The sequence below is a fragment of the Nelumbo nucifera genome, chromosome 3, assembly GCF_055504915.1.
Source record: "Nelumbo nucifera cultivar China Antique chromosome 3, China Antique-T2T, whole genome shotgun sequence".
NCBI lineage: Eukaryota > Viridiplantae > Streptophyta > Magnoliopsida > Proteales > Nelumbonaceae > Nelumbo > Nelumbo nucifera.
The window spans coordinates 11,628,110-11,640,481 of NC_142651.1; the positions used below are offsets into that span (position 1 = coordinate 11,628,110).

General features: G+C 35.8%; 1 protein-coding gene across 1 annotated transcript; it reads left to right on the plus strand.

The window, feature by feature from the left end:
• The first annotated feature begins 809 nt into the window (after nt 1-809).
• LOC104596039 (uncharacterized) lies at nt 810-8,447 on the plus strand. Its single transcript, XM_010257029.3, has 16 exons — nt 810-982; nt 1,127-1,324; nt 1,439-1,536; nt 1,639-1,739; nt 1,882-1,960; nt 2,067-2,127; nt 2,322-2,368; nt 2,486-2,578; nt 4,188-4,278; nt 5,098-5,146; nt 6,980-7,096; nt 7,196-7,343; nt 7,427-7,519; nt 7,607-7,675; nt 8,025-8,067; nt 8,170-8,447. The coding sequence occupies exons 2-16, from the start codon at nt 1,267-1,269 to the stop codon at nt 8,268-8,270; spliced, it is 1,248 nt and encodes a 415-aa protein (XP_010255331.1). The 5' UTR covers nt 810-982; nt 1,127-1,266; the 3' UTR covers nt 8,271-8,447.
• The last annotated feature ends 3,925 nt before the right edge of the window (nt 8,448-12,372 follow it).

Consider the following 12,372-nt stretch of genomic DNA (forward strand, 5'->3'; position numbering starts at 1 on the left):
GTAATCGTATACCCTCTCCCAAAGTTCGTGTTGGCTTGGAGATTCTGTCGGATCGGATCTGTTTCAACTTACAAGTTACAACCAGCCCCTGTCAGCTGGACCCTTTTTTTGGGAAGAATTCCGATTCAATGCATGATAGGATGTGCGTGTGAAGCACATGTGAGGCGCCAGTTGTGAGAAGCAGATCCGGTCTCGCAGTGTCCAGTGGATGTAGATCCACGTTGATGAAGCTTTAGGTTGCGTGTCCGATCCAATCAGGATTATCCTCATCAGTCAAAAAAATATGCTGGCTGCCCATTGGATATTCCAATGACATAATGATTTTTCGTTCATTTTCGCCTTAATTAATTTGATAAATACTTAGACGTCTTTATTCTTTAATAAAACGTTAGTTGGACCTTACTAAATAAACCGAAACTCCCGCTGGAGATAAGATTAACATGGTTGTATGAGAATGATCTGAAGTGACCGTGAAGCGGAGGTAGGGCCCCATCAGTCATCACCACCCAACCAAAATCTCCGTTACTATAAAATGGATCGAATTGGGTAGATAGATTCAAAATTTGATTCCGATTTTATTTATTGGATTTATGTCGTATTCGAAACAAATTTGAATTATAATCGGATACTGAAAAATTAAACTAAAAATGATTTTTGTTTTTTATTTATATGAAAATTTTAATAAAAGCACAACGGAATATGTCGGATCGGAAACGGGTGGATCCATATATTCTATCAAATTGTTGACGGATGACAGATCACCCTAAATGGACCGAATTCAATTTCGGATGATCGGGTTTGGATACTCTGCAGCATCAAGGAAGAAGAAAGAGGCAGAGGAAGGGCGACAAAGCATGTGCATCCGCCTGCAAAGTCTCGTCCGTCACCGTGCTTTGCGTACATATCGCAAGCGAGTGCCGAGCATTGCTCCGCTACCACCTCCACCAACACTCGAAAGCTCATTATTGTCCAAGACATCACAGTAAATCCCTTTTTTACTCTCTCTCTCTCTCTCTCTCTCTCGCATATTTGTCGCTGCAATTGTAGCATTTTTTATTGGTGTCCGAGCTTGTAGAATATAAGGTTTTATTATGTTAGTGACTTACGGCCATACTTTGTATTTCAGTATCTGACTCTGAGACAAGTATGAAGAAAGGAGTTCTCTTCTGATTCGTTTTAAACTCTCTGGTTTCTCATACAAGGAGTTGCAATTTAAAACGACTGGAGCTACAGAATTAGAGATCTAGATTTCTTTTTACCTTCAAGATGAGGAGCTCGGAAGAGAGGGTTGTTGCTGTGATCATGGTTGGTGGTCCGACAAAAGGTATGAAATTGGTTCAAATTCTACAGAATTTTTTTTCATTCATTAAAAGTTATGATCTTTGGATTCAATAATTGGAAAACCTTCTTTCATGTTAATTATGTTCGTACTTTGCAGGTACTCGCTTTCGGCCTCTCTCTTTGAATATCGCCAAGCCGCTTTTCCCCTTGGCCGGACAGCCAATGGTTCACCATCCGATTTCGGCTTGCAAAGCGGTACACTCTCAAATCCTCAGTAGAACTTTACGCTTTTAGAAATCACATTGCGTCTTTTTTGTTATTCCGCAATGTAACTGTGATCCCTGTGGACTCCTGTAGATCCCAAACTTGGCTCATATTTATCTCATTGGTTTCTATGACGAGCGGGAATTCGCATTGTATGTCTCCTCAATCTCTAATGAGCTGAAAGTCCCTGTAAGGTAAGTTGACTCACACCTTACTCTAGGTTAGTTGTGATGTGTTCTTATGTCTAATATTGTTGTGGTGAAAGAAAAATAACACTGTTTAAATTTTAAGATCTTACACGTTTCCTCATCGTTGTCGTTGTATTTGCTCCCTCAGATACTTGAAAGAAGACAAGCCACATGGTTCAGCAGGTGGACTTTACAACTTCAGGGATCTGATCATGGAAGACAGCCCTGTCTGTATCTTATGCTCCTCGTTTCTCTCTATCCTGTATTTTCCTGGTAACTTAGAATATTTGAGTTTCTTCTGAACTCTTCTGACCCCATTTCTTTCTGTTGCAGTCACATATATTTTTGCTGAACTGTGATGTTTGTTGCACTTTTCCACTTCCAGGCATGCTTGGTAACTATCCTTCTTTCTCACTTTGATATTTCCTGAAGCCAACTTTTCTTACTTTGTATTGTCTGTGCTGTGCTGTGCTGTATGAATCTGTAGCTCAAAAGCCGTTGATTAGTTTGATGGCAATTTCCTCTTTCCAAACTTATGATTGGCTTCTTCGAATTTTAACTGCTGGCTATTGGCCTTCATATGTGCAGCGGCTCATAGGAGATATGGAGGGATGGGAACAATCTTAGTAATCAAGGTTGGCTAATGCATCCATCAATTCTTGCTTTTGAAAAGTATAAAGTAAGAAAATCACCCTTTTCTGCATTTCCTTGTCCTTCACCATTCTCAGATATCACTATGCTCTTTTATGCAGGTTTCTGCTGAATCAGCAAACCAGTTTGGGGAGTTGGTTGCTGATCCCATGACCAATGAGTTGTTGCATTACACAGAGAAACCTGAGACCTTTGTATGTGTAAAAGCAGATAATCAGCTAGAGTTATCCTATTGTGATTCATTTAGCATTTGTTTTTTACGGCTTTGCTACTTGCATTATGTACCAAGTTATTAAATATTAATGTTTGATGCATGAAACATTAGGGTGATGTTTGGCATCGATGTCGATTTCCCAAAAATCGGCACCACATTGGCGCCACATGGGATAAAGAAGAATTGGTGATTTTCAATCTGTTTGGTTGGTCAATTTTCGTCATTTTTGGGAAATCGGCAGAAAAACGATTCCTGAAATTGGAGCATCTTGAGGGATCACCATTTTCAGTGATTCCCCGATTTTTAGGTAATTTCTATTTTTGAAGGATGACATGGCATCGGATATGTCTCCTAGAAAAGGATAATTCCAAGGAAAAATAATCACCCTTGAGAATCAGTACCAAACAAACTGCTTACATGGCATAAATGATACCAAACAACAATTTTTGGTGAATTTTCAAAAACCACCAGTTTCTGGATAATCAGCAAGGAGGAATCATCACCAATGTCAAACATCATCTAGGCTTCTAATAACAAGTTACATGTTGCATACCTTGGAGTGTGTACTACGGAGTGCAGCTATGTGTAGACTGCATACCTTGGAGTGTGTACTAAGGAGGAATCAGCAAGTGTAGACTGCAGCTACACTTCGCAAATAGACTGTACATGCTGTACAATACATGTGTTATTTCATTCTCCCTTTATAAGCAATAACACACAAATAAATTGAAAAAGAGGGAAAGAAGAGTGTCAAAGGTTATGGAATATCAGGTTCCTCTGTAATGTGGTAACCCAAGGAACAGTGTCACCTAGGAGGGTGAGAGGCCACCTAGAAAGATTGGGTACCAACAGATCATCATTAGGACAAGGTTGATTTAGCCCTCATCCATTTAAATGTGAAAGGCTAATGCTTTGGTTATGAGACTTAGGCCCCTAGTCATATGACATCACATTGGCTCTGGTTCTAGATTACCAAGGATGTCACTAGGGCAAACTTTTCTGTATGTCATCCTCAACCAGTTTGGATAAGGCTTAGTTAAATAGTTAGGTTTCATATTTATATACTGAAGATAATTTAGGTAGCATTTGAATAAGGTTCAGGATTTGTGCTCTTGAGGCCCCGATTTTAGGTTTTCTGCTTTGGCGCTTAAAAGTGCTTTTATGTTTTCTAAAAGCAACTCTCTCCATTTTCTTTATAAACTTTTTGGCTCATTTTTGTTTCTTATAGCCCAAACCTCAAAAGCAAAAGCTTATTCAAACGGAGCCCTAGTTTTAAATTTGAAAAAGGATAAATTTTTGAAATGAAACACATTATCCAGGGTGGATCTTGTTCCAATCTATTTATAGTCAGATCTCTGGAAAAAAAAAATCCTGGGCTAGTATAACCAAACTGGACCATTGGTTCCTTCCAACCCATAAACAGTCCTAGAAGTTCTGTTCCTTCCCTAAGTTGCCTAGGTACTTAACCATGTTCATTGTAACTTGTGGTCTGTGCATTTGGCTATGGAGAATTGGACTTTAAATTGTTAATTCTTACTCATATATCACCCCTCTGAGTAGGGTTTTCTTCTGTTACCAATTTTTTGCAGGTAAGTGATCGAATAAACTGTGGTGTATACATATTCACACCAGATATTTTTACTGCCATCCAGAACATCTCCATACAAAGAAGCGATAGAGGTATATATATATTAACATGCAAGGTTGTAGATATATCATGCCTTTAGTTTGAGTTTTCTAAAGCACCAAGGTGGAAAGAAGATATAGAAAATAAAACAAGTTTTTTTGGTTTCAACATTTTATTACATTCTCACTTCACTAATTCATCCAAAAAGTTCTTCCTTCGTAAATATCATTTTTATACTTTTTAATTTTATTTTCATGGGGATGAGTATATGTTTTATCCAGTGATATGTAAATTTGGGGGCTGTTTATTTGGTAGTGGAAAGGTATCAGAGATCTAGAAGAGAAACTCATCTATATATATATATATATATATATATATAGTTTGATCTAATATTTTTTGTAGCCAAATTTGATTTTTCATATTATATTTAAGTGGAGAAATTTAGAAGGGTTTTGGTGTTGATTCATGTAGAAAGTATAAAACTACAAAGTGATTTAAAATTTTCCCTTGTAGGTTAAGTTTGATTTAAATTAGAATTAGCAAACTAACTTTTATAGGTTGTTTAAATGGAGAAATTTTAGAAGAATGGTGACATGGATTTATATAGATAAATTTATAGAGAATTGGGAATGGTGGAATCCACAATCTGACCACGTGGCTAGCTTTTGTTTTTTTTGTTTTTATAAAATATTTTATTTTCTATGTAAAGCGCTAGCTACATGCCTAAAGAAAAGAATCTTTGAGGAGAAGCATCTGAGGGTGTGTCTGTTGGCATTTGTAATGCTCATCTTCCATGGATTAATGCTTTCATTATAAAATAGATATAACGATTCCACATTGTAGATATCTGAACATTGCATTGTTGTTTGCAGCTAATCTGCGGCGTCTGTCCAGCTTTGAAGCTATTCAGTCAGTAACAAAGTATGGCATTTTTGGCACATTTATTCCTTCCAAGCATAAAACTTTTTATTCTTTTACTTTTTAGTTTTTAGCCTTTTGGGATTACATTATGCATTTAGTAGGGTATTTCTTGTTGATATATAGGAGTATTTGTATTTTTAACCCGTTTTCTACTTTCTGGTCATTGTATTTTTTTTCTAGGGGTCTTATTGTCTTTCCCCTATTAGTAGGGTATTGATAAAATATTCTTTCAGGGGTTGTGTAACATAGACACAACCATCCTTGCTGTAAAGTAAAAATTCTTCAAAAAAGGAAGAAAATGTACAACAAAGGAAGAGTGTTGAGGTGTTGAGATAACTTTCTTGAAAAAAAAAAACAACAAAGGTGTCTCTCGAAATGGATACCATACAATGTCAGTATGTCACACAGCTATACATCCTCTATTAAATCTAACCTAGACCAGAAATTGCCACCAAAGGAGACTCTTTGCAAATCCTCATATTCTGGGTGGTCTAGAATCCAAGAGAAGAATGCTGATGTCCATGCATAACCTATGACTATGAAAACCTTTTGATTTGCCCTAAAAAATGCCCCTTTTCCTCTCCCACCAAATTATGTAATGCACTGGAAATGGGATTCCGCCCCCCCCCCCCTTTTTTTTTTGTTTTTCTGTCTCTATCTAAAAGAAGCCCAAGTAGAGAAGTCATAAGACAAGAAAGTCTGAAATCTACAATTCCTGAAAAGCACAAAGAAAGACCACACAGAATAGCCACCCTACAAGAGATGAAAAGATGGCTGGCATCCTCCTCAAACTGATGAGACATGACAAATTAACTTGCCATATGGAAACACCTATTATATGCCATCAAGGGAGACCAACCATGAAAACCAGGTCACCTCACACCTTTCATACATAAGATTCCTATACTTATGGAGACTGCATAAAAGGACTTAACGATGAAACAGCCATCTAAACATTTTTTCTGTAGTCTCTAATCTGAATTAGTTGGCATCAAACGAAGTTCTTCAAGGCAACTAAGAAAATTTTGCATTCAATGATTCACACTCTAAAAGTAGCCTCCTGCAAAATAAGGAACCAAACTACTTTCACCCCATGAATTTGAAATACTGGCTGATGGTTAAGTTACTAGAGGCAAATCCCACATTATCCCCCTGTCCCAAACCAATTATCCTCCCAAATTCTAATTCTTCTACCATTGGCCTAAACCAGCATCAATTCATTCATCTATTCTTGATTTTATTTGTAGATATATTCAGACCTAATCCCTTTATGCTGTATTTTTTTATTAATTTATTAGAAACTACTTGCTTTTTAAAAATCCTGATTTGAGTGCAACAGAATGAAACCAGTGGCAAGGAATAATGCAGTAACAAGCATCTTTTAATATCCCAGGGTAGCCAACCTCAAATAGTTGACAAAAAACATGGTTCTTGATATATTCATCAGAAAAAAAAACATGGTTCTTGGTATAGCACAATGGCAGGATAGGATTTGAGTAGCTTACCCCATGTATGGGATGGCACTTACAGCTGACTGCTAACTCTTATACCTCTTTCATATGTAGTCAATTTTTGCTTTTCTCAAGGTCTTGGTAGAGCATAGTTAATTAGGAAACACTCGGTCATTCTTTTATGGCATTGAATGCTAGGGTTGTTTTTCTCTAGGAAAGGATTTACTTTCTCACCCATAAGGTCTAACATGATGTTTTGGTTCAGACAAATCAATGTTTTTCAGTTATTGCAAATATCCATATTTCAGGTCTATTGAATTTCAAATGTTGATTGAAGCATAGCTTCCTTTAGACTATCACTCTGAAATAAGCTCCATTGCAGGACTCTTCCTACAGATTTTGTAAGGTTGGATCAAGACATCCTATCACCTCTTGCTGGGAAGAAGCAGCTATACATATATGAAACTATGGACTTTTGGGAACAGATCAAGACTCCAGGGTAGAGCAGTATTTCTCAGTTCTCCATTTTTTTCTCCTTTCTTGCCCTTTGTCTTTGTACCATGGAATGACTCACTTGAATTTATAATTCAACTTTCAGGATGTCTTTGAAATGTTCTGCCTTGTATCTTTCACAATTCCGACATACCTCTCCTCATCTTCTGGCAAGTGGAAATGGCACCAAAAGTGCTACCATTATCGGCAATGTTTATATTCATCCATCAGCAAAAGTTCATCCAACTGCAAAGGTATTTCCTTTTGTTTTTTCTTTCAACTACAGCGAGAATTGCATCACAGCACATGGATATTTAAAATGGATCTGTTTAAACAGATTGGTCCCAGTGTCTCAATTTCTGCAAATGCTCGCATAGCAGCTGGGGCAAGATTGATCAATTGCATCATCCTGGATGATGTTGAAATCAAGGTATGACATCAGCTTAGAGATATGAAAGTCATCAATGAATTCTTTTATTTAAGTCTTAAGCAGACATGGTTTGCCATCTTCTGACAGGAAAATGCAGTTGTTATGCATTCAATTGTTGGGTGGAAGTCATCTATTGGTACATGGTCACGTGTTCAGGCAAGATTCCCCCCCCCCTCCCCCTCCCAATAAAAAACAACTAATAAATTGTTAGTTTGTTTTCAGTTAATTTACATCATCAGCCTTCCAAGTGGTGGTTTAGAAACTGGCAAGGCTGTAAACTGTTAAATGTGCTATGGTATACAACTAAAAAAATGGTTGGGCTGTTATTTTCCTACTCTATATAACTTCCATAAAGATGGGAGAGGAATACTATTACAATCTGATCTTTATCTTGAAAAGTATGAGTAGTGATTCAAACGAATGATGTGATGATATGCTAGAAGACCTCCTTTTTACATTTTCATTGATGTTCATAGTAATTGACCTAGACTGTCAATTGGCTCAGGGTGAAGGAAATTGCAATGCCAAACTTGGGATTACCATATTAGGTGCTCATCTTCTTTATTTTATTCATTTTTCTTTCAAGGAGATCAGATTCTATTGTATATGGGATCCTAACAATATATGAACCCTGGTGTTCCTGTTTTCAGGAGAAGCTGTGACTGTTGAAGATGAAGTTGTAGTCGTTAACAGCATTGTTCTCCCAAATAAGACACTCAACGTCAGTGTACAAGAGGAGATAATTCTGTAATAAGAGAAGAAATTTGGTCCATAGCAGTGTCTCCTTGCTACAAGCTGGAGCCTACCTTTTTATTTTGTTCATTATGTTTATTACTTTAATCCTTGTATAGTTGTTAAAGAACAAAGTTTTTACCCCACCTTAAATGTTATTTTTGAGTTCAAAGTAATAAAAATTTTCATTTTCTTCTTTGGTCTCCTTCGTGTTTAATCTGCAGGGATTTGGAATCTGCAGCAAATTTAGAAATTCAGATTACGTGTACAGAACTGGGTACAGGTGATGCGAATGTTGTTCAGGGCTGAAAAGATCATTCAAGACCAAACGACTGAGCTTGTTTTGTTTGTCATCTCCCAGGCAACATATTGAGATCGATGGTGTCTGTGGACAGAATCGACACATATCAGGATGATAACGCTAGGCAGAGCTGACCTAGATCCTATAAAGCTTGTTTAACAATTCCATCGGATTTTGGTTTGAGAATAGGCCATTAGCCTTTAACTAGAAAGTTGTTTATGCGTGCCATGGAGCATCATCATCTCTTAGCAATCTTTTGACAAGGCCTCACTATTTATACAAATAAGAAATAACTCGCAGCCTACTACAGCTTTAACGTTGTCATAAAATCCATTAAAGGGAACGGGGAATAAAGCTGGGAAAACATATCAGGTTCACATCTACACCCCACAGCACATCCCGACCTTGTATGTACGGGAGATGATAAAGATATCATCGGGAAATGTTCCCAGATCCGGATGTGCTGTGGGACGCAGATGTGTATTCAGCATATCAATGTCAATCAAATGACTCTCGTGTATGGACTCATTCCTGCATGATGCGAGGGAAGGCATTGGGTAGTTATTTCCATCCAAAGGCCATAGGTCTCCCTCCTGCTCATCTGAAAATAGTCCATGATGTCCTTCCAGGCCCAGCCCGGCTTGGGATTTTCTTGGCCCTATACTATTTATTTATGGTATACATGTAAATTTATTGCCATATCAATATATGTTTTGACATTAAAAAAAAGAATGGAATGATGAAACATGATTAAGCCTATATAATTAGGATAAGGCTTAGTTGTTGATTTTCTGTAATATTATTATAAATTGAAATTGAAATTTTAATTTTAGGGAAATTGTCTAAAACTCACCATGAGTTTTCAGCATTTCTCTCTTAAACTCACCACAACTTTTCAAAATGTCTAAATCTCACCATGTCACTAACTTGACGTTAAACAGACTAATGGGTGTTAATATATTACTATTTTAACCTTCATAGAAAAATATAAAGTATATACAAAATAAATTAATGGGTGTTAATATATTACTATTTTAATATTTAAACATGAAAAAGGAAAATGTTCAAAAAAATATTTCCAAATATAAAATACATAAAAACACAGGAATTACAAAAATATAAAAAAATATAGAAATTGAAAAAAAAAATAAAAAATCATTTTCAAATTATAGAAAATATAGAAATTGAAAAAAAAAATCAGAAAATAAAAATTGTAGAAAAAACACAAAAAATTATAGAAAAACACAGAAATTGCAAATAAATAACGAAAGTACAGGAAAATTTATAGATTGTAGAAAATAGAAAAATGTAAAAAAACACTAAAAATGCAAAAAAAAAAAAGAAAATTGAAAACTGAAAAAGACCACTTTTCCTCTAACTCACCATTCAAGGGTAATTTGGTCATGAAAATTGTTATTTATGTTGACATGGTCACCTCTGTTAAGAAGCATTAACGGTGCACTAACAGAAGGTGAGTTTTGAAAAATAAAAACTTATTGACATGGTGAGTTTTAGACATTTTGAAAAGTTGTGGTGAGTTTAAGAGAAATGTTAAAAACTCATGGTGAGTTTTAGACAATTTCCCTTAATTTTACAATATAATTTTATGGCAAGATACCCAAATGCCTAGGCATATATTATCAAGCCCAAGGTGCAAGCCAGGCTGGGCCAGGTAGCCCTAAGGCTCCGTTTGCTTTTTGGTAAGTTATTTACCTAGTTAAACGCGTTTACTCAGGTAAGTGTTTCCTAGGAAAGACTTACTCGGGTAAGTGCATTTACCCATGTTCTTTTATTTCCCTTATAAATAAGGCAATGACAATTTTAGTCATAAAAATCCAATATTAAAAGGGGTACTTTTGTCCCATTCAAGTGTTGGCAACTTTCCCTCAAGTGGGGAAGTTATTTACCCACCTAGGAGATGGGTCTCCCCATATATCTGAAAAAAGAACATGGGTTTCTTGATTTCTATTGACCAACTTTTCCCCTCTCAAAATCCTGAAAAAGAATGCCCCCTAAATGTCATTGCTACCATGTAAAAACCCGGTCCATGATCATCCCTACCTTGAAACCATTTAAATTAGAATGAATCTTTTTATTAGATCCGTATTTAATTCAATAGTTATATTGTCACTGAACTCCAAACCAAGAAGCTCAACATGGTATTCCTTTGCTATGACATTCTTGAAAGTGTTCTTTTCAATCATAAACAGGTGCTATGGGAGATAGGAGCTTTGTCCCGGGCATCTAAGGTCATGTTTGGTTCAATCCTCATTCTTTCTCATTCTTACTCAAGATGAAATTCTAAAATGGAAAAGAATGAGTAAAAAAAAATAGGTAGAATGAGAAAATATTGTTATGAATCAAACACTTTTTTTCTAAAAATGAATTCTTTTCAGACTGACAAGTATCTTATATTGCTCATTTTCATTCTTCAAATAAAAAAATAAATAAAAATTGTATCCGTATTCACAAACCACCAACCTAAGTCTCTAATAATCAATGTTGTTTACCAATTGACATAGATTATTGAGAATGTGCATTTGACTTTAAGGGTATTGTTGTCTTTTCATTTTTTTGTATTTGAACGCCCTTATAAGAACGTGGCTGTAATTTCAAATTTATCATATAAACAGTAACACCCAAGCTCTCTCTCTCTCTCGTAACTCGTATTCCTCTTCTCTACTTCTTCTTCTTTCTTCCTTCTCTTCTTACAGTCGACAACTATATTTACCAATAGTCTGTTATCAGTTCAAATTGCAAGATTTCACTCTGACTTCTCTACGGGCTAGAGAACACGGGAACAGGAGGATACGATACGAGGACAATCATAAATCATAAAGCAGCCCGTCATTCTACAATTGCTCGAGCTGCTCCACCCCACGTGTATAAAGCTGACATGTTACATAAGTCTGTTTGAAATACTCAACTTCCTGTTTCTATCTTACTTTTTCTATCAAACCAAAGACCGCATAATCGACTGAACACAGACATAATACTGTCCAACAACCCAAGCTTTTAACCTCATCTAGATGAAGTTAACGAAAATGAAAATGGTGCCACACCTTAGAATTTCATAATTTGAGGTTATAACTGAGTCGAGGTTGTCAGTTGAGCTCACTTGTAGCTTATTCCTAATATAATTTTTGTTAACATTCTAGCGATGGATGATTCAATTTTTAGATGAGAAACTATACATTCAAATGATTAAAATTGTTGTTTGGAGTTGGGACACAAAGCCCAGCTTGCCCAATGGCCAATGTACCCAATTGGTACTAGGTTTGAAGCAAGTAGAACAAGCCATGTAGTCAGCTTACTCCCCATTTCTTGAATGGAAGAGAGATTAAAGTAGACAGAGAAATACTTCAGTTCCATGTTTTGATTATAAGCAAAGTAGCACAGCCATCCAGTTAATTAATTGGTAGATACATTGCACAATTAAGAATTTAGATCCCATTTGAAATTTATACTAAACAAAAAATAAAAACCAAAAGAAAACAAATAATAGAGGCTTCTTCATATGGGTCATTAAATAATGCTGAAAGAGAAGGAAAATAACTCAATGTTATTGTAAAAATTAATGGAGTGGAGAACATACAGTCATTCTAGTTGGTGCATAGTGAATATACACCCAATACAATACTAGGTCACTTCTTTATAATAAAAATGTTATGTCATAATTAAATAATAAAGAAATTATATATATCTAGGATTACAAGAATAGAAACATAGAAACTTTTGACATATTTCAAATACTATAACTTTGTCATATTAAATAAACATAAGTGATGAAGATTAAAAAGAATTTGTTTTTACAATTGAG

What these genes read in the sequence shown, in the direction of transcription:
- LOC104596039 (XM_010257029.3), top strand. Translation starts at nt 1,267, where the DNA reads ATGAGGAGCTCGGAAGAGAGGGTTGTTGCTGTGATCATGGTTGGTGGT. An exon ending in AAGTTCATCCAACTGCAAAG is followed by an intron (nt 7,344 to 7,426) that starts GTATTTCCTTTT and finishes CTGTTTAAACAG; the next exon opens with ATTGGTCCCAGTGTCTCAAT. An exon ending in GTACATGGTCACGTGTTCAG is followed by an intron (nt 7,676 to 8,024) that starts GCAAGATTCCCC and finishes CAATTGGCTCAG; the next exon opens with GGTGAAGGAAATTGCAATGC.